This window comes from Pipistrellus hanaki (genome assembly GCF_964339955.1).
Source record: "Pipistrellus hanaki genome assembly, chromosome: 5".
NCBI classification, from domain to species: domain Eukaryota; kingdom Metazoa; phylum Chordata; class Mammalia; order Chiroptera; family Vespertilionidae; genus Pipistrellus; species Pipistrellus hanaki.
Window position 1 is genome coordinate 77,021,170 of NC_140507.1, and position 20,964 is coordinate 77,042,133.

At 57.4% G+C, this 20,964-nt stretch overlaps 1 protein-coding gene across 3 annotated transcripts; it reads right to left on the minus strand.

The window, feature by feature from the left end:
* Positions 1 to 776: 776 nt before the first annotated feature.
* ELAVL3 (ELAV like RNA binding protein 3) lies at positions 777 to 19,350 on the minus strand. Of its 3 annotated transcripts, none has more exons than XM_084885987.1 (7): positions 18,942 to 19,350; positions 10,090 to 10,306; positions 9,795 to 9,898; positions 5,144 to 5,297; positions 4,816 to 5,041; positions 4,213 to 4,251; positions 777 to 2,885 (listed from the first exon to the last, which is right to left on the minus strand). In XM_084885987.1, exons 1-7 carry the CDS (start codon positions 18,948 to 18,950, stop codon positions 2,534 to 2,536), a joined length of 1,101 nt encoding a protein of 366 aa, XP_084742113.1. In that variant the 5' UTR covers positions 18,951 to 19,350; the 3' UTR covers positions 777 to 2,533. The 3 variants fall into 3 exon arrangements, with proteins under 3 accessions (XP_084742113.1, XP_084742114.1, XP_084742112.1); XM_084885988.1 differs by having other exon boundaries at positions 777 to 2,864; positions 10,090 to 10,309; positions 18,942 to 19,349; XM_084885986.1 differs by having other exon boundaries at positions 10,090 to 10,309; positions 18,942 to 19,349.
* Positions 19,351 to 20,964: the final 1,614 nt, after the last annotated feature.

Sequence of the window (20,964 nt, forward strand, 5' to 3'; positions counted from 1 at the left end):
GGTCGCAGGGCCTAGGCCTCGGTGTGGGGGGTCTGTGTGGGGAGGTGCCCTCTCCAGAACCAGCACCCCCAGGGAGGGGGACAGCCCCCGCCCTTATTGCTCACAGATGCCCCCGGCACGTGCCCACGTGCGCACACGTGTCCCTGCGTGCAGGGAGGGCAGAGGGGAGAAAGCCCCGAGATACAGAGGGGGAGGGAGGGACCCGCTGGGGGCCTGGCCTGCTGGAGGGGAGCCGGGAGGTCAGGACTTAAAAACCACAAGAATAAATAAGTTCATGTATCAAGAACAAGCTAAGGTTTTCACCAGCTAAATAGGACGGAAAAAATCCTCAAGACGAGCAAAAAGAATCCCATTGAGACCGGACGCCGCCAGCCGAGCGGGGGCCGCCCCGCCGCTGCCACCGGCTACCGTTCCTGTTATTAATAATTATTACTTTAATGATTCCACTTCCCCTTTATAAATAAATTAGGCATAACCACGTCTCAGCAAAAACTTAAAGAAACAAAGAGAACATCATGGTTCCTTTAAACTTGCAAACTGGATGAAGGAACAGAAATATACACAAATGTCCTTACAGGGCAACAAGAATAAATAGTTAACATAGCAATAAGTTAAAACTACAAGAAGCTAAATTCGGCAAAAAAGTACAAGAAAGTTAACTGGTGCCAGTTTATGTCTTTTTTTTTGTCTTTTTTAAAAATCTCTTCGGTGTGTGTTTTTTTTTTTTTCTTCCTTTTTTTTGTTGTTTTTCTCTTCTGTTTGTATTTTTTTGTTGCTTTTTAAATTCTTTTTTTGTTCCTTGCAGCAGAAGCTCCACAGACGTTTAATAACAAACACCAGGGAGGGTGGGGAGAGAGAGCTGGGCAGTCAGAGGGGGCCGTGGCCAGACACCAAAGCAGGACACCGGAGAAAGGGCAACTGAATCTAAAACCGGGGTTTGCGACTCTGTTCTGACGGGGCCCACGGCCGGGGGTGGGGCTGCGAGGGCTCCCGGGGGCTCCCGCCTGCCTCGGGCTTCCGTTGGAACTTTTCGTTACAAAAGAAAGAAAACCAGGGGGGTGGGACGTCCAGACAGAAGCCAGGGCTGGGGCTTGGGATGGGAGCCGTGTCCACCGCCCTCACTCATCGGAAAGATGGAAAAACCCAACAAAATCAAGGGGGTGACGCGTGGGTGGAAAAGCGGGGCGGGGCCCCTGGGCCGGATGGGGAGGCGCAGGGCCTGGGCTGGGGGAGGCTCAGCCCCAGGGACAAGGGGTCCTTTGGCCTCAAGTGTTGGGGGGTGCTGCCTCCAGCCCACTGTGATGCCAAAAGTGAACGAGGTATCGTGTGTCTGGATGCAGGACGCGGTGCACACGCCTGTGCTCACGGGCGGCGCGGACCGCTGAGGAGCCCGGAGCGAGCTCTGCAGAGACCCCGGGGCGGGGGCGAGGGGGCAGGGCACCGGGAGGGGCTGGGCGCCTGGGTCCGAGGGACTGTGGGCGTGTCTGTGTTCCTGGGTGTTGTGTCTGTTTCTGGGTGTCTAGGTTTGTGTCTCCAAATGTATGTCTCCACTGTCATGTGTTCATGTGAGAGCATGGAAATGTTTGCAGGTCCACGTACACCTCTGTCCACGTCTGCCTGCGGCCACGTCTGCCACGTCTGCGTTCCAGGGCTGCCACGCGTACGTGGCTCCGTCCTCCGGTCTTCCGTGCGTGCCTCCCTGTCTGCGTCTGGCCGGGTCCTGTGTGTCAGGGTTAGTGCTGTGTGTTCCTGTGGCGTGTGTCTCTGTGTGGCCCCTGGGCCCCGGCCCCAAGCCCTGATCCCGTCTTTGCCCCAGTTGGTAAACATAACCTGTCAAAATATTTTCTTTTTTTTTTTTGTCTTTTTTTTGAGTGTGTGTTTTTTTTTTTTCAAGTTCAAGAATCCCCAGTAAAAATTCTCCACGAGGTCTTTTTCCCCTTTTTACAAAAATAGAGTTTTTCTCCCCCTCCCTCCCACCCCCCCCTTTTTTTTTTCCATTTTGTTTGTTTCCAGCCCCTCACCCTGCGCCTCACAATGCACCGAGGGGGCCGGGATGCCCACGCCCTCTCGTGTTTCGCTTTGTTGGGGATTTTTAAACCTGTCTCCTCCCCCACTCTGGCTCACTCCGCGCGGGGAGGCCCGGAGGGCACCAGCACCCGCCCAGAACCTTCCTGAGCAGCCGGTTGACGGTTGGGTGGGGGTACATCTCTGCTTTCTTTTCAGCCGAATAAAGAAACAAAAACCATCTCCATGAACAAAACCAAGACGAGAGAGTGAACAGCCCAGCCTGGGGGAGGGGCAGGAGGACGGGGCGGGGGGCCCCAGGCACCCCCCCGTTCCCTGCAGACCCTCCCAGCCCGAGTGCTCACCCTGTGGCTCCGCAGGGGTGTGGGGCCTCGTGCTGTCCGTGGTCTGCCCGCTGTGTCTCTCGGGCCCCTCTCCCTCTCTCTCTCCCTCTCTCTCTCTCTCTCTCTCTCTCTCTCTCCCTCTCTCTCTCTCTCTCTCTGCTGCCCGGGGAGTGGGGAGGCGCGGCTCAGGCCTTGTGCTGCTTGCTGGTCTTGAAGGACACCTGCAGCACGCGCTCGCCCAGGCGGTAGCCGTTGAGGCTGGCGATGGCCATGGCGGCCTCGTCGTAGTTGGTCATGGTGACGAAGCCGAAGCCCTTGCACTTGTTGGTGGTGAAGTCGCGGATGACCTTGACGTTGGTGACGGCCCCGAAGGGCCCGAACAGCTGCCACAGCACGCTCTCGTCCGCCTCCGGGGACAGGTTGTACACGAAGATGCACCAGCCGGCGCCCGCCGCGCCCCCCGCCAGGCCCACGCCCGCCAGGCCGCTCACGCCGTCGATGGCGATGGGCGAGAACCTGGCGATGAGCGACAGGGGACTACTTTGGGGGTCACGCGGGCTCCGCCCTGACCCCCGGCATGCCCCCGACCTATGGCCTCTGGTGCTGCCATGACCTCTGAGGGCACCTGGATGCTGGGACGCTTGTGGGCTTTGCGTCGTCCTGACCCTGCTGTGCCCTCCATCTGCACGCCCACCTCCAACCCCATCCCCACTCTTCGCCCTGACCTGTCCCCTCTCCGGAGCCCTCAGCTAATCCTGACCCATGACCTCTGGTCCTATTTGGACCTTGGCTCTGTTGACCCTATTTCCCCCCTCCTCCCCCCCAGGCACATCTTCCCACCAAACTCCTGCCCTGGCTCCCTCTGACCCCCTGCTGGCCCTGCCGTGTGGAGCCATCTGTCCTGCTGGCCACCCAGAAGGGCAGGGCGTGGAGCCATGTAAGCGCCTGCCCCCTGCTGTTCGGGGCTGAGCACTGCCATCCCCTCCTTCGGAGCCTCCTCTGCGCCATGAGGAGCCACCTCCTCCCCAGCCCTCTCTGGCTGTTTCCTAGTTAAACTGGGCATCTGCTATCGGCTCCCTCTTCCCTAAAGGGTTTTGTTTTCAGTGGGGCCCCAAGCAGAACAGGTCCTAGTACACAGCGGGCATGTGGCTCCACTCAGCTGGGCGGGGCCGGAGCCCGAGCCATCCAATTGGAGCCTCTGGAACTGACTGCTCCCGCCTCACCCAGGCCTCCGGGCCATTCCTGCTGCTATTGCCTCCGATGGCTCTGGCCTCTCTGGGTCCCCATGGCCGTCTGTCCACTCCACCTCCCTGACCACTGCGCACCGGCCTCCTTTCCCTCTAGGCTGAGGTAATCAATAACAGTAACGATAATCTTCAGAGCAGCTACCTTTATTGAGCGCTCACTAGGGGCCAAGCACTGTGCTCAATACCGTGTCATCGCCACGGGGACCCTGCTGCCGGCCGGGCCAGCCCTCGGCGTGCCCTCAGCCGCTCACGATGCAATAAACTCGGGACGCGCACAGGGCCAGGGATGTGGACAATGTCACGGGGCCCTGGGCAGAGGGGCGGACGCGACCCTCAGCAAGGACCACCTGCAGGCGGAGCTCAGGCTGGCGGGGCCGGGGGCGTGGCTGTGACCCGGGCAGCCCTGCCCACCTTCCTGGGCAGCAGAGGGCCCTGGGCCCAAGTCCTACGGCAGCTCGTCAGGCCTTTACCAGGCTCCCCAGCCCCCAGCCCAACGGGCATGCTCCTTCCCCTGACGCTGACGGCAGGTGTTCTGGGGGCGGAGGGGGGGTCCATCAGGGCCAGGGTCTGAGGGAGGGACGGCGCGGGGCTGGGCAGTGGGGTGGGGGCACTGTTACCTCTTGACTCCGTAGGCCATGTTGAGCAAGTTGTCCAGCCTGTGGGGCAGAAGGGGTGGTCACGGCGGCCTCCGGGCGCGGCCCCGGCTGTGATGCAGGCCAGGCGGCTGCCCGCCCTGCCCCCGCCGCGCAGGCCAGCAGTGCCAGCCCCGCCCCCGCCGCCCGCCCGGCTGGACACCGCCTGGCACGGCCGTGGCCACTCCGGCCCCGCCTCTCGCCTGCCCTGCCCCATCCTCTCCCCCGCCGCTGCCACGCCCTGGGGGCTCCGGGCCCCAGACACAAAGGGTGGATCCCTTCACCACCATGGTTGGGGAGGTGGGGGCAGTGACCAGGCCTCTCTGAGCCTCAGGGTCCCCATCCGGCGGCTGGGACCGGACAGGCTGCATTCTCAGGGCGCTGCGGTGCAGGATAAAGGCTGTGCCGGGCACGCAGGGGGCACTCCTGACATGTGCATGAGGAAACGGAGGAGACAGCGGGGGCAGTGAGAGCTGGCCCTGGCCGGGCGATTCTAACCTAAAGGCGGATAAGGCCACTCGGAGTGCCCTGTGCTCGCCGGGGCCCCGCACGGGGGCCTCTGCTGGGGGCTGTGGGGGGGCCGCTCACCGGAAGCGCTGTGTCTGATGGTGCAGGGGGCCTGCGTAGCGCCGGGCCGACGACTGGTACAGGTGCGTCAGCAGGGCCTGCCCCGTCTTCTGACTCGGGTTGTTGGCAAACTTGACGGTGATGGGCTCGGCCGCACCCAGTGGCTTCTGCCCGTTCAGTCCTTTGATGGCCTCCTCGGCCTCAATCCTCTTGTCAAAGCGGATGAACCCCACGCCCCGAGACACGCCTGCCAGGGAGCCGGGGGTGTGGTGAGGCCCCGGCCTCCTGTCACCGCTCCTGCCCCCGCCCCGTCCCCCGTCCCGGCCGCCCGCCCTCCCGGCGCCCTGACCTGTGACCTGGTCCACCAGGATGCGGGAGGTGATGATGCGGCCGTACTGGGAGAAGAGCTGCTCCATCTCCTTCTGGCTCATGGTCTTGGGCAGCCCGCTGACGTACAGGTTGGCATCCCGAATGGATGCCGAGCTGGGCCTGGCGTAGGACACCTGGGGAGGGCCAGGCGGCAGGCGTGAGGGGGGGAGAGAGGCCGCGTCAGAACCGCACGGAGTCGCAGAGATGCCTCGTCTGTTCACTCAGCGAATATCTCGTGAGGCGGCACGGTGGTTGTGGCCACCGGGCTGGGGGGGAGGCCTGGCCATGGCCCTGTCTGCATGGCGATGGGGGGACCTGACACCTGAGGAGGTCGAAAGGGCCACACGCCTGGGGTCACTCTCCCTCAAGACCTCTCACACCCCAGTTCACGCCCTCAGGCCGGACATCCATCAGCACCAACACTTTCCTTTGGAAAGCCGGCTCTTGTGACCCCTTGTTTTCCCACCTGCACCTGGGCCCCTGAGTCACTCGGTCTTTAGCCACCAAGTCGAACCTGACAGCTTGCAAATGTCCGTCCCCAGCACAGACCTGGCCCCTCGTCTCCACACCCGTGACCCCTGCCTCCAGGCTCCCGACTTCCCCCAACGTCCCCGACTCTGACGGCAGCTGTTCGGCGCGCAGGACCCTGCCTCCGCTGTCCTTGACGCCTCTCTGACTTTCACGCCCACATCTGACCCCCTGTCCGTCCTGCTGGCTTTACTTCTCATGATCCAGGATCTGCGTACATCCTACTCCTTTTTTTTTTTAATCCTCACCCAAGGACTTGCTTTTTAAAAGTTGATTTTAGAGTCTGGTTGACGTGAGTTGGTGGTTGAGCGCTGACCTAGGAACCAAGAGGTCATGGTTCGATTCCGGTCAGGCTCATCCCCAGTAGGGTACGTGCGATCCATGATTCTCTCTCTCATCATGGATGTTTCTATCTCTCTCTCCCTCTCCCTTCCTCTCTGAAATCAGTAACAATAGATTAAAACAAAAAACACAACAAACTGACTTTAGAGGGAGAGGAAGAAACGTTCACACGAGAGTGAAACATCCATCGGTTGCCCTTTGCACACACCCCAACTGGGGACCAAACCTGCCACTTTCTGGAGTGTCAACTCCACTCAACTGAGCCCCCAGCAGGGCCTTCCTCCCACCCCCATCTCCCCACTTTGGACCAGTACCCACCATTGCTAACCCCAACCGGTACGTCGTCTTCTGCCCTGGTCCCCGCTCCCAGCCTCCCCTCTCACGGCTGAGCCCCACCCAGCAGCCAGAGAGCACCAAGGGCATCTGAGCCAGGTCACCGCACTCCTCAGCTCAGAACCGTCCACGGTCCCCACGTGCTTCAGAGTTCAAGTCCTTCCCACGGTTCACAGGCCGTATACCACCTCACCGCCAGCCCTGTCTCCCGCTCGTGTTCCGGTCACACAGGCCTCATCCTGTTCCGCCAAACACCAGGCCTGGGCCTGCCTCCTGGCCTTTGCATAGGCTGTTCCCTCTGCCTGGAACTCTCTTCCTTTTTCTCCTCCTCTAAGTCTCAATTGAAATGTCCTCCTCCTCCTCCTCCTCCATCCGCATTGGGTCCTACCTGCGTTACTTTCTCTCAGAGCACTTCTCTCAGCGTTAGACACGTTCTAGTGCAGACGCCTTGCGAGTCAGACACACGGGAGCACGGCCATCAGATTCATGTCATCTGCTGGTCCAGCCCAACAATGAATCTCTCTGCAGCTGTTTAAAAAATGGGGGACGTGGATATTGATTTTCCTGGAACAGTGGTGAGTATTGTGGAGTGGAGGAGAGGGGGGGAAAAAAGTCCATTTATAGAGCAGCGTGGATGGTGTGACCCCATCTCATTGTGTGTGTATCCATGTCCTGGGAACGTGGACATCGGCCCGCCCCCGAGCTAACGGGGGGACCCATGGCTGGTGGGGGCAGGGAGTGTGTGAGCTCCTCTCCCTTCTTTTCTGCCACTGTCTACATTTCTGTTCCTTCTAAAATAGCTTCTGGGAGGGTAGGGGTCATGGTCAAGGGCCTGGTTTTTGTTTGGAGCCGTGAATGGTGAGGGCATACTGATTCATCAGAAACAGCTAATTTGTAAAAGCTAGCAAAATGGCCGAAACCGGTTTGGCTCAGTGGTAGAGCTTTGGTCTGCGGACTGAAAGGTCCCAGGTTCGATTCTGGTCAAGGGCATGTACCTTGGCTGCGGGCATATCCCCAGTAGAGGGTATGCAAGAGGCAGCTGATCGATGACTCTCTCTCATCTATGTTTCTAACTCTCTATCTCTCTCCCTTCCTCTCTGTACAAAATCAATAAAATATATATTAAAAAAATCAATAAAATATATTTTTAAAATAAATAAATAAATAAATAAATAAATAAATAAATAAATAAATAAAAGCTAGCAAAACGAATGAACTGGGCTGGAGTGGGGCATTCTGATGAATTGTGCACACCTGGGGCTCTCCAGAAAGAACAAACAATCAGCAGAAACCGGTTTGGCTCAGTGGATAGAGCATCGGACTGCTGACTGAAAGGTCCCAGGTTCGATTCCGGTCAAGGGCATGTACCTTGGTTGCTGGAGCAGGAGGCAGCTCATCGATGTTTCTGGTTCTCTCTCTCCCTTCCTCTCTGTAAAAAAAAAATCAATAAAATATATTTATATTTAAAAAAAAAAAAAATCATCCCTGGCCAGTGCAGCTCAGTTGGCTGGGTGTCATCCCGTCCACATAAACTTTAGGTCCTAAAGGTTGCAGGTTCGATCCCCAGTTGGGGGCGTGCAGGAGGCAGCCGATAAATGTTCCACTCTTGCATCACTGTTTCTCTCTCTCTCTCCCTTTCACTTTTTCTAAAAAAAAACAACAAAAAACAATCAATCAAAAATCTTTTTAAAAAAATATATATTTTATTGATTTTTTACAGACAGGAAGGGAGAGAAATAGAGAGCTAGAAACATCAACCACCCGCCTCTTGCACACCCCCTACCGGGGATGTGCCCGCAACCAATGTACATGCCCTTGACCGGAATCGAACCTGGGACCCTTCAGTCCGCAGACCAACGCTCTACCACTGAGCCAAACCGGTTTCGGCTCAATCAAAAATCTTAAAAAAAAAAAAAAAAAAAAAGGGGGGGGGGGGAGGGACGACACATCCGCTGCTATTATTTCTGTAATGATAATTAAAAATCACGCCATGCATTTTACCATTTTTACTCCCCTCACCACAGGTCTGTGAGCTCTGAGGGGTGAGGAGGGGCTGAGGACTTGTGGATGGGCTGAAGTTGGGGGTGACCAGAAGAGGGGTCTGTGCTCCTGGTCAGGGATCTGTGGTTTGGCGGCATCTGAGGAGCAGAGCAGGTCCTTCCATCCTGTGAGCTAACCCGTACCCCTCACTAGGACGGTGCCTGGCACACCGTGGGAGGCTAGAATTATTTTGGGCAGAATCTGCTGGAACACATAGGGCTGACCATACAACACAGCCATTCTGGCAGACAGACAGACAGACAGGAACACACCACCCACGGCCAGTGTGCTCGCCAACGACAGGCAGGAGGGTAACACAAGGCCTCGGCCACCGTCGTGGCAGGATGAGGATAGTAAGCGTTGCACACGCCTGTCATACACCGTGCCAGCCTACAGCCTGCAACATCACACATGTTCCCCCCTGAGTGGGGCACAGGTAGACATGACCACACTTGACTGTGACATGCAAACACTCCACCACAGCCAGGCACACCCATGAGGCCCACCAGGGCGCAGCCGGAGTCGCAGTGTGTGACAAAGTGCCTGTCAAACAGACAACGTCCCACGGACCAGTAACACACCCCAAGTCTGTAATAGCCGGACCTGTGTGACAACAGCCACTCACATCGCCACGGTGACCAACCAGCACCGCCTCACAGAGGCCACACACACACAGGGCCTCACAGCTCACTCCTAGTCCACCCTCATGCTCGGGGGCTTCGGGGGTTTAGTTGGCCGAGAGTCCTTAGGTCACGACCTTGCCCCACCCCAGGGAGCGGAAGAGATCCCACACCTCTGTTCCTACGGGGAGCCGGGGGCCAGACGGGAGCCCCACCGGCCCACCTGCCCCCAGGGTCCAGGAGCAGATTTGTGGGGTGGAGCCCAGACACTCCAGGCAACCTAGAGAGAGGGGTTTCCATGGCAACCCACCCCCCCAGGGAACTTGGGCTCCCAGGGTCCCAGCTGCAGCTGCTGAGAGGGGAAGGCGTGGGGGGGAGGGGCATTGCACAAAGGTGGGGGAGTGGCCCACCCCTAATCCCGCCCTCCCAGACCCTAATTAGGCTCCAGATGGCAGATGGATCCCCACCCTTCCCCCATTTCCCTAACAAAGGCAGGGAGGGGGCTGCCCACTGGACCCGTGGGAAGGCACCTCCTCCGTGAGCCTCCACGGAGTGTGGGACTGATATTCTCCCCATTGACACGTGAGGACACTGAGGGTCAGAGAGGCAAAGGCACTGGCTGGATAAGCAGAAGGCCTTGGGGGGGCGGGATGAGTGGGGGCGAAGGATGGATGGCGATGAAGGGGAGCTCCCGGTGGGCAGTGAGATAGGGGACACGGGGACAGACGGGGCGGGGAGACAGGCAGCAAGGGGAGCAAGGGCACCCACCTTGATGGTCTTTGTCTGTAGTTTGAGGCCGTTGAGGGTGTTGATGGCTTTGTCTGCGTCGTTGGGGTCAGAGTAGTTCACAAACCCGTAGCCGAGGCTCTGCCCTGTGTGCAGGACCAGGTCGGTGACCTACCTCCCCGGGCCTGCCAGGATCCTCCCTGGCCCAGGTGTGAGAGGCTGGCCACCCCCTTCTCGTCGCACCTCGGAAACCTCCAGGGTACCGCCTGGCCCCATCACACCTGTCCTGGCGGCCACCGCCTCCCCAGGCCGCCTCCCCGCCTGCCAGAAGCCACACCTGTGATCTTGTCCCGAACCAACTTGCAGGACTCAATGTCACCGATGCTGCCGAAGAGGCTCTTGAACTCATCCTGGGTCATGTTCTGGGGCAGGTAGTTGACAATGAGGTTGGTTTTGCTGTCGTCAGTGGCTCCGTTCGTACCAAGGAGTGGCCCATTGGGCAGGGCCGGGCCGGCCGGGCCCCCTGCCACCTGAGACTCCATGGCCCCGAGTATCTGCTGGAGACAACAGGCCACACCCACTCACGGCCCAGTCCCCGGGAGACCGGGGGCGTGAGCAGGGGCGCGGTGGTGATGGATCACTCGTGTCCGCCATGGGCTTGAACATGGGGAGAGGGTGTCACATTATTCTAATAACCCCTTCCGCTCCCTGAGCACTGAGCAAAGCACTTAGCACATGATTTCACTGAGAAAAAAAATTCATATATAAATGCCATATATGACTTTGTGTATGTTTCCCTGTTTGTCTAAAACCAACCTGTTTTTTTGTTTTTTTTTTCAGAATAATATAATGAACACTTTTTAAAAAATCCTCACCCCAGGATATTTTTCCATTGATTTTTTTTTCTTTATTGATTTAGGTATTGCATATGTGTCCTATCGCCCCATCCCATTGCCCCTCCTCCACCACTATTTTTAGAGAGAGTGGAAGAGAGAGGAAAGACAGAGCAAAATATCCATGTGAGAGAAACACATTGATTGGTTTCCTCCTGCATGTGCCCTGACCAGGGCTCGGGCCGGGGAGGAGCCTGCAGCCGAGGTACATGGCCTTGACCGGAATCAAACCCTGGACCCTTCGGTCTGCAGGCCAATGCTCTATCCACTGAGCCAAACCGGCTGGGGCTATAATGACCACATTTGCCTTCAGAATAAGAAATATAACATTTTTATTAGCTTTGCAGCCATTTCCCATAAATTCCTCCCTGCCCGTGTACTTTCCTTCTCCCACCTAAGGTAATTCCTATCCCAAATGTGTTTACATTTTGTGCATAAATTTCCCAATAGGCATTTGCACCCACAGTTTTCCCTATTTTTTAAAAAAAGCTTTTAAAATATATATTTTTATTAATCTTAAAGAGAGGATGGAAGAGGGAGAGAGGAAGAGGAATGGGGAGAGAACATCGATGTGAGAGACAAACATTAACCCACTGCCTCATGCACCCTGACCGGCAATGGAACCAGGGACCCTTCGGTGCACTGGATGACACGGAGCCACACCAGCCAGGGCACCCCCGGTTTTTCCACTCAGCATTAGAATATATATACAGTTATTGACTTCAGAGAGGAAGAGAGAGGGAGAGAGAAAGATAGAAACATTAATGAGAGAAGCATTGATTGGCTGTCTCCTGCAGGTCCCCCTATTGGAGATGGAGCCTGCAACCCGGACATGTGCCCTGACTGGGAATCTGTGACCTCCTAGTTCTGTGGTCGGCAAACTGCGGCTCTCGAGCCACTCGCGGCTCTTTGACCCCTTGAGTGTGGCTCTTCCACAAAATACCACGGCCTGGGTGAGTCTATTTTGAAGAAGTGGCATTAGAAGAAGTTTAAGTTTAAAAAATTTGGCTCTCAAAAGAAATTTCAATCGTTGTACTGTTGATATTGGCTCTGTTGACTGAGTTTGCCCACCACTGGCCTAGTTGATAGGTCGACGCTCAAACACAGCCATGCCAGCTGGGATAAGGTGTGTTTTTTTAAAAAAAAAAAAAAAAAAAAAAAAAAAAGCATAAGCATAACACCTGCAAATAATGACAGTTTATCTCCAATCTCTATCAGTTATTTATTTTTCTTGTCTTAGTGCAGGGGTTACACTGTGATAGTATCTTCTTTGTTTTAAACATTTCACAGCTAAATATGACCTTTCTGTAAAAGTTTTTTTTTTTTTTTTGTAAGTGGCCTTTATCAGGTTAAGAATGTTTAATTTAAAAAATTAATGTTTAATATTTTTCCTACTATCTAAACAATATATGTTTTTAAATATAATGGATGTTAAATTTTATTGAATGTTCTTTTCCTACATCTATTGTTTAAATTGAGATATAACCGACATATAACATTATATTACTTTCAGGCATATAACATAATGACTTAATATTTGTATATATTGCAAAATGATCACCACAATAAGTCCAGTTAACATCCATCACCATCCATAGTTACAAAAAAAAATTTTTTTTTTTTGTGACGAGAACTTTTAATGCCTATTCTCTTAACAACTTTAAAATATATTCCACATCTATTTTATATCTAAGGCCCACACTGAGAACTTCAAAGCCACGTCTGGGCACAGAAGGAGAGTGCCGGGTTGATTGGTACTGTCTGTGATGAGCACCGGAAGGAAGGCAAAGTAGGTCTTTTCTTACAACGGGGGTTGGTGAATAGGTTGCCCTTCCCGGAAAATGCAAATTGATTGGCAGGGTCTTTCTAGGTGGAGTTCAAAAAGATGTGAAGCCACACCCAGTTTCAGTGAGGAAGACCACTGTGATCGATTAGCAATGTCTGCCGTGGCCACAGAATCAGGAACAGTCCGCAGGTACCCATCACCTCCGTCATCCCTGACTCAAAACACAATCCTGTAATTGTTCCCAGATGGCATTCCCTGTGTGCCAGGCAAAGCGCACAGCCCTCGACAGGCAGTCTTCCTTCTCTTATTCACAACTGCCCTCAAAAGAGGAGGATTTTATTCCCTCTGCGTAACGTGTTATGGGTTAAATGCTAGTTTTCCCCCCCTCCCAACCCCCCATTCGTAGGTTGAAACCGTAACCCCCAAGGTGATATTTAGAGGCGGGGCTTTTGAGAGGTAATTAGGTCATGAAGACGGAGCCCTCGTGAACGGGATTTGTGTGTGACACAAAGGGACAGGAGAGAGGTGACTTCTCTCTACACCAAGTGAGGACACAGCAAGACAGCTGTCTGCAAAGCATCAGGCACCTTGAAACTGGACGAGCCAGCCTCCAGAACCGGGAGGAATAAATGTTTGTTGTTTAAGCCACACAGTTTATGGCATGCTTTTATAGCGATCTGAGTGGAGACAACAGGTAAAGAAAGGGAGCGGCACCCCAGCTGGTTTGCCTCAGTGGATAGAGCATCCGTTTGCGGACTTAAGGGTCCTGAGTTCGATTCCGGTTAAGGGCATAGGCCCAGGTTGCGTTGATCCCCAGTAGGAGTGTGTGTGTGTATGTGTGCAGGAAGCAGCCAATCAATGATTCTCTTTCATCATTGATGTTTCTATCTCTCTCTGCTTCTCTGAAACATATATATATTTAAAAAGAAAGAGCCGAGCCGAAACGGGTTTGGCTCAGTGGTAGAGCGTCGGTCTGCGGACTGAGGGGTCCCAGGTTCGATTCCGGTCAGGGGCATGTACGTTGGCTGCAGGCACATCCCAGGTAGGGAGTGTGCAAGAGGCAGCTGGTCGATGTTTCTCTCTCATTGATCTTTCTAGCTCTCTATCTCTCTCCCTTCCTCCCTGTAAAAAATCAATAAAATTAAATTAAATAAATAAATAAATAAATAAATAAAAAAGAAAGAAAGAAAGAGCTAAAACCGGTTTGGCTTGGTGGATAGACCATCGGCCTGCGGACTGAAGGGTCCTGGGTTCGATTCCGGTCAAGGGCATGTACCTTGGTTGTGGGCACATCCCCAGTAGGGGGTGTGCAAGAGGCAGCTGATTGATGTTTCTCTCTCATCGATGTTTCTAGCTCTCTATTCCTCTCTCTTCCTCTCTGTAAAAACTCAATAAAATATATTTTAAAAAGAAAGAAAGAAAGAAAGAGAGCATCAGTGATGTTTGGAAAATTACCAGAGACCATGCAGCCTGTAAGTGATGGAGCAGGGGATTTTGCACATGAGCTTTTCTGATCCAGAGTCTGTGTTTCCAAAATTCCACTGCTAACCTAGCACTGGCTCCATTTCCCAGCTGCTTCCTCAGGTATGCCACTTACTGCTTCTGGGCCTCCGCTCCGCTTGGCCAAAACTTCAAATTACCGTCCCAGGGGCTCGGGGAAGGATCTAAAGCTACACGGGAGAGCGGCTGGAAAGCGTTCTGGGGCCAGTTAGCCATGTCTGCCATCCATGCCTCATGATCCTGCTATTAATAACCGTCCTGCTCATGTGTTAAGCACTGTGTGATGTGCTTCACTTCACTTATTGCTCTCAACCATCCTTTCCCTTTATTGGTTTTTAGAGAGAGAGGAAGGCAGAGGGATAGAGCCGGAAAAACATCGACCCCAAGGACACCGGCAATTAGACGGTAAAAACCTGGGACAGGGTGTGGGAATGGGCTGGAAGGTGTTAATGGGGGGGAGGGGGAGAGAAGAGACGTATGTAATACTTCAAACAATATTTTTAAAAAGAGAAAGAAACATCGATTGGCTGCCTCCTGCACACCCCCTACTGGGATTCAGCCTGCAACCCCTGGCATGTGCCCCCAACTTGGAATCAAACCAGTGACCTCCTGGTTCATAGGCCGATGCTCAACCGCTGAGCCAGGCTCTCTCAACTATTTTAAAAGACAGCAACACATTCTCCGTTTTATAAGTGAGGAAGCTGAGGCTCAGAGGTGTTGAGCGATATAAATGGGGGACTCCATTTCAAACTTTCTTGTGTCAGACTTTTAAAAATATATATATTTTTAATTGATTTCAGAGAGGAATGGAGAGGGAGAGAGAGATAGAAACATCAATGATGAGAGAGAGTCATAGATCAGCTGCCTCCTGCACGCCCCACACTGGGGATGGAGCCGGGAACCCAGGCATGTGCCCTGACCCGGAATCAAACCGTAACCTCCTAGCTCATAGGTCGACGCTCAACCACCGGCCCCGCCAGCCAGGCTTCAGAGCTGTTTTTAATGATTGTGGCCCATCCAGCGGGGCGGCTCTGCCACTTGGGAGCTGTGTGTCCTCGGGGATCATCTGAGCTCTTCTTTGGGCCCCTCCTTCCTTCCCAGGGATTCTTATTATCACTGGTAAGAGGGTGGCACAGAGGACCGAGGCCCCTGCGTCTCCAGTGGGCTGAGATGGGCTGCCCGGGGCTGGCTGCTCCGAGGGTTATTCTGAAGCCACATCTGAGCTGAACAGGAGCACACACTGGGGTGATTAGCAATGTCTGCCGTGGGCACCAGCAGTCAAGCAGTAACGCACACTCCATGGACCTGAGTCCCATCTCCCAACATGAATGCGTAACACACAGCACGCCACGTACTGAGTGCCCGTTATGTGCCAGACAAACTCTCTGTGAGAATACCCGCGCCGTCCTTTCTCCCAGCGTCGAGTGTTAGGGGGCTCTTGCTCCTTTTAACAGGCGAGGAAACCATGTCAACAAAGGGATAGGATACGAGGTTGGACAGCCGGCAGACGATGGACCAAGAATTCAAATCCAGGGTGTGAACTCCAGAGCCCACTTCCCTAACGAAAAGGCCAATGACAGTAAAAATAACAACAGTTGAGGGAAGCTGAGCGCCCGCTCTATGCCACGCCCCGGGCATCCCCACATATAAATCCACTGTGTGGGCTGAGTTTACCACCCATTCAATTCAACAAATACTTCCTGGGTGCCACCAGGTGCCAGCCGCTGGCTTCCCCTCCTCTCGGTGTGTCCTGTGACACTCACATTGCCTCTCTGGACCTCTGTCCCGCCGCTAAAGGAACGGAAGTCCCCGTGTCTGGAGGTAAGACTCTGAAATCCTGCCGGGGCTCAGTGACACAGGGTTCCGCCATCAGCTGATAATGTCTACGGGAGCCAGAGGAGCATTCGGCAGCACATGGCCCCGTGTCAGGACTTCCCAGGTTCCAGCTCTGGAACCCCTACCATGAGCCTGGCACAGAACAACTGCAAAGCTTTCACGGACGCCCAGCCACACAGAAAGCAGGAGATATTCTCTCTGCATCTCCAGATGGAGAAACAAGGGCCAGAGGGCCCTGGAACGTGCCCAGGGTGACCAGGGGAGGTGGGGGTCATACAGTCAGGGTTTGACTCCTAATCAGATAACCCCAAAGCCCACTGGGTTACAGACCCGCCCCCCCCAATGCTGTACTCAGCTTGGAGGGGATTTAGAGGTGAGTGGGGCCCTGGCCTGTGTGGCTCAGTTGGTTGGAGCGTCGTCCTGTAGGCCAAAAGGAGGCGGGTTTGACTCCTGGTCAGGGAACATACCCAGGTCGCAGGTTCGATCCCCAGTCAGGGTGCATGCAGGAGGCAAACAATCCATGTTTCCCTCTCACATTAATGTCACTCTCTCCCTCCCTTCCCCTCTCTAAAATCAATTTATTATTTTTTTCTAAAATCAATTTTAAAAATAGGTGATGGGGGATTTCTACTCTGGACCTGGATGGAGCCTCAGCCTGTGAATCTCGCCACCACATCTCCCTCCCTCTGCGCCCGGGCTTAGCGGGATCAGTGTCACCTGCGCTTCCTCCACGGCTGAGCCGGCTAAGCCGCTAATGGGGATCAGACTGGTGGAGGTCACACCCACCCTGCTCCAGTCCGCAGCAACGGTGTGGCCTGATAGGACACGGGAATCACAGGGACCTCGGAGGGCTGTTCCCGGGGGGGGGGGGGGGGGGATTAAAAGAGGGAGGGGGTCTTGGATGGAGAGGCAGATGCCCACTGGGAGCAATGGAACCTTCCTCTCTCCAGCTCTTCCTCTGGGGATCTCTTCCTCCTTTTCTCTCTCTCTTTCCCCTCCGCTGTTCACCGCTCCTCTCTGAACCACTCTGTCTCCCCATCCCTCTCTCTCAATCTTTCTCCAACTCTTTTGCACCATTCCACATATATCTGACATACATATTATGCAGGGAACACGCCTGCGGTCAGCAGCTGTGTAGACTCTCCCGTGTCTGACCCCCTTGGCCCCCGCTGCGCCCCCGGTCCTCCGTCACAGTGGCAGATGCTTGGACACCGGTGACAATAGGGCATTGAGTGGCTGTGCCTGGTGAGGCCGAGCCGCCACGTGGTGCTAACGGAGCCTCCCACTCGGGCCTTTCTCCCTCCAGGCAGGGCCCTCACTGTCTCAATGTACCCCCTCACTTCCTGCCAGCCTGTCCCTAGGGTGGGTCCCTGCCCCAGTGCCCTCCATTGGAGTAAACAAGCCTCCAGGGCCCTCCGGTGACCTCTGGCCACACCCTCTCCTCTTTGTGCGTCAGTTTCCCTTTTTCAAAAAAAAGGGGACAGATCAGAGGAGAATGGATAGATGTAGGGGTTCTGAGGGTCCTCGGGAAGCCACGTTCACTTTCCTGGACTTGGGTGAGCAGGGTGAGGCCCAGAGAGGGGAAGGAGGTGGCTTGAGGTCACACAGCAGGCCTCTCCATCCAGCCTCATTTCTCAGAGCCAGGTGGGTGGGCCCCAGGGCCCAGGGGGGAGTGCTGAGCTTCCCCCCACCCACTGTGCTGGCCAGGACTGCAAGAGGCCCAGGCGCGCGCGCGCGCGCACACACACACACACACACACACACAGCACACACACACACACAGAGCACACACCCATACACAGCACACACACACACACACACACACACACAGCACACACAGCACGCACACACACACACACAGCACACACCCATACACAGCACACACACACACAGAGCACACACCCATACACAGCACACACACACACACACACTCACACACACAGCACACACACAGCACACACACAGCACACACACACACACAGCACACACCCATACACAGCACACACACACACACACACAGCACACACACACACCCATACACAGCACACACACAGAACCCAGAGGCTGGAAGGGCGGACGAAGGCCAGGGCGCCGGGACCAGACAAAGGACGCGCGGCGGGGCTCGGGGAGCAGAGTGGCTCCACGGGGCGGAGGGGGAGCTGGGGTTGGGCTAGAACCGGCCGCCCCGCCCCCGGGAGACGCCCGCCCGGGAAGCCCGCAGGAAACCCGAGGGCTCGGGCGCGGCCGGTCCCCCGGGCCCGGGGCGGGGCGGCCATGGGCGGGGCGGGGCGGGGCCGGGCCGGGTGTGGCCGGGCGTGGCCGCGCCGGGGAGCTGACCAGCTCGGTGGCTGCTGAAAACACCGGAGCCGGGCGGGCGCCGGGCGGGCGCTCAAGGTCACCCCGCGGCCCTGCGCCCCGGCGGGTGCGGCGCCCGGCCCTGGTCTGGGGGGCCTGCCTGAGCCCCTGACCCCACCCCGCGGTGCACGGGGCCGCACAGCCGGGATGCCCCCCGCCCCGCGGGCCCTGCGATCCCCTCCCCCTCCCGCAGCCCGAAGCGCCGCGCGATGCCAGGGCCCGCGAAGAAGCGCCGAGAAACAAAGAGCGGCGGCGGCGGCGGGCCCGCGGGGCCTCCGGGCGCGCCCCCTCCCCTCCCCTCCCCGCTTGCCGCAAGGTCGACGGGCTCGAGGACGAGATGCCCGGATCCCGGGCGCGGCCGAGGCCTGGGGCGCGCGATCCGACGCCACCGGCTGGCGCCCGGGCCCTCGGGGCTGCCTGGACGCCGTGTCCCGGCCCAGCACCCTCACCGGGGCCCCGCGTCTGCCTGGGCGGCCTGCGGGGTCCGGGCCTGGAGGGAGGAGGCATCCTCCGTCGCCGCGGCCCCTCCCCCATCGGCATGCCGGAGGGCGGCAATCCCGTCCCCGGGGCGCCGGAGGATGCCCCGAATCGCGGCCTGGAGCCCCGAGGCCTCCCGGCCAGACGCTAAGCGCCCTCGGCACGCTGGGCGCGGCGCAGCCCGCCCTCAGGCTCCGCGGCTCGGTCCTCCCCCCCCCCCCCCCCCCGCTCCGACTGGGCCTAGCTGGGCCTGGTCCTACCCCCCCACAGCCTCCATCTCCGCGGAGCCCGAGCCTCGCCCCTTCCCGGCGAGGCTCCCTCGCGGCGACAGGGGATACCTACAGTGACCATTCTTGTGTGCCCGGCGGGCGCGGTCCGTGCTGGGGGCGGCTCCGGGGGTCGCGCGCTCGGTGCTCACGCCGGGGTTCCACCCGGGCGGCCTCGGGCGCGGCCGCTGCAGAGGTGTCGGTGGAGGCGGCGGCTCCCTCGAGGCTGGAGACGGGCCCGAGCCCGCGGGCGCGCGCGCGGATAACCGAGCCCGGAGTGGTCTGCAGGCGGCAGAGGATGGAAAGGGCCGGCGGGCGCGGGCCGAGAAGGTCCCCTGCACGGCCCCGCGGGGCCCGGGGAGTTTGCGCTTTCCCACAGAGATCGCGGCGCCCTGCCTCTCGCCCGGCCGGTCGGGTTCCGGATGCTCAGTGCTGTCCCCTCGCCCGCCCTCCCTCCCACCCTCCTGCCCGCGCTGCGCGCTCCGCGATCTGGGCCGCGCCGCCGCCGCCCCCAGCCCTTTATATCCGCAGCTGCCAGCGCCGGCGACGCTCATTGGCTGCGGCACCCAAGCCCCGCCTCCTCGCGGCGCCCGACGGCGCGGCAGGTGGAAGCGAGCGCGCCGGCCCGGACTCGCTTTCTGGGGACCAGCATTGCCAGATCCCGGCTCTTTTGACTCAGCGGACCCTACTTCCTGCCCGGGCACCCCTTTTAGGAAGGGCTTTCTAACCGGAAGTCAGGGCAGGCTCTTCTTCTCCGTCCAGCACCTGGAGCTGGAGAAGCAAAGAGGGACAGGAGGTATCTGTGACCCTGTGTACGACCTCCCTGAGGTGCTGTCCACAAGAAGACTGGAAAGGGACAAGGATCCAAGACTTCAGTAGGCAAAGCCCTGGGTCCCCAGATTTGGGGGGACCAGGTGTAGTCTCCTAATGCTAAGGGAAGAAGGTGGGGATGGCTGGGGGTCCCAGTCTTCCTGCAGAAGGAACTGGTACCCTGTGGGCTAGGTGTCTCTGGGGTTCAAAAGCTGTGGACTGGCACCCCACAATGCAGGGGCACTTGGCACGGCTGCAAAGTGGGGGACGAGGTTTGGGTCTTAGGATTCCAGGCAAACCTTGCTGGTGCCCTGAAGCCCTGGGAAACCACTGGGCATTCTGGGACAACATACACTATGGGTGGGCTGACCTGCTAGCAGAATGTCCTGGCTTTCCGAGCTCAGAATTGGCCCGACCGCGGAGTCATCTCGCTTTCTGCTGGGGGAACCTGGACGCTACTAAGGCGATGGAAGCTGGCACATCACCTTTGGTGCATGTTTACGTGGGACAGCCTTCAGCACCACAGACAGCGGCCCGATGGCCCCAACCCGTCCTCTTGCGGGCGGGGTAGCCACGACCCTCTGAACCAGAGAGTGGCAGCCCCCACCCTATCCTCGGCCCAGCACGCCCTTTTAGCCTCCGGACCGTCCGGGAGTGTCGTCAAACCCTGCGAGAAGAGCCTGTTCTGACCAATCAGGGACGGCCCTGGCAAGAACGAATTGCAGGACGCCCTCGAGGTGGAGCCAATGAGAGCCCGAGCAGCGGAGCGCGCGGCCTGGCTGATGGAGAGGGAGGCCAATCGTAGTGGCCGCGCAGCCCGGGCGGTGGCGTTGCGGGACCCGGTGGCCCTTCTAGGGTTTGGCAGGGCAGTGTGGCGGCTGACTCTAGAGGCCCCGAGCGATGGCTTGTTCCCCAACCCCTGATCCTCCCGGCTCCAATGGGATTAGAAGCTGTGCTTGGCCTGCAAGGGGCTACTCCTGGGCCCGCAGACCCGACTGCGGTTCCCATGGAAACTGCTGGCTCCCGCCGTGCGGAGACAGCTAAGAAGACGGAGCCTGGGGGGAGAGGGGGCGGCCCCAGCGGCCGGACTGGCTCTTCCTCGCCGACGCTTCTGTCCCTGATTGTAGACCCCGATTAGAAGTGTAAAATGAGCGTTCGCTGCGGCCTCGCTCCAAGAACTGGCGAGGAGCTGGAGAGGGCAATCTGCGCGGCTCGCCGTGGGCTCCCCGGGCCCTGGTCCTGCTCGCGGCTGCGGTCCCCAGGGTCACGTGGCTGCGGCCATACCGGCC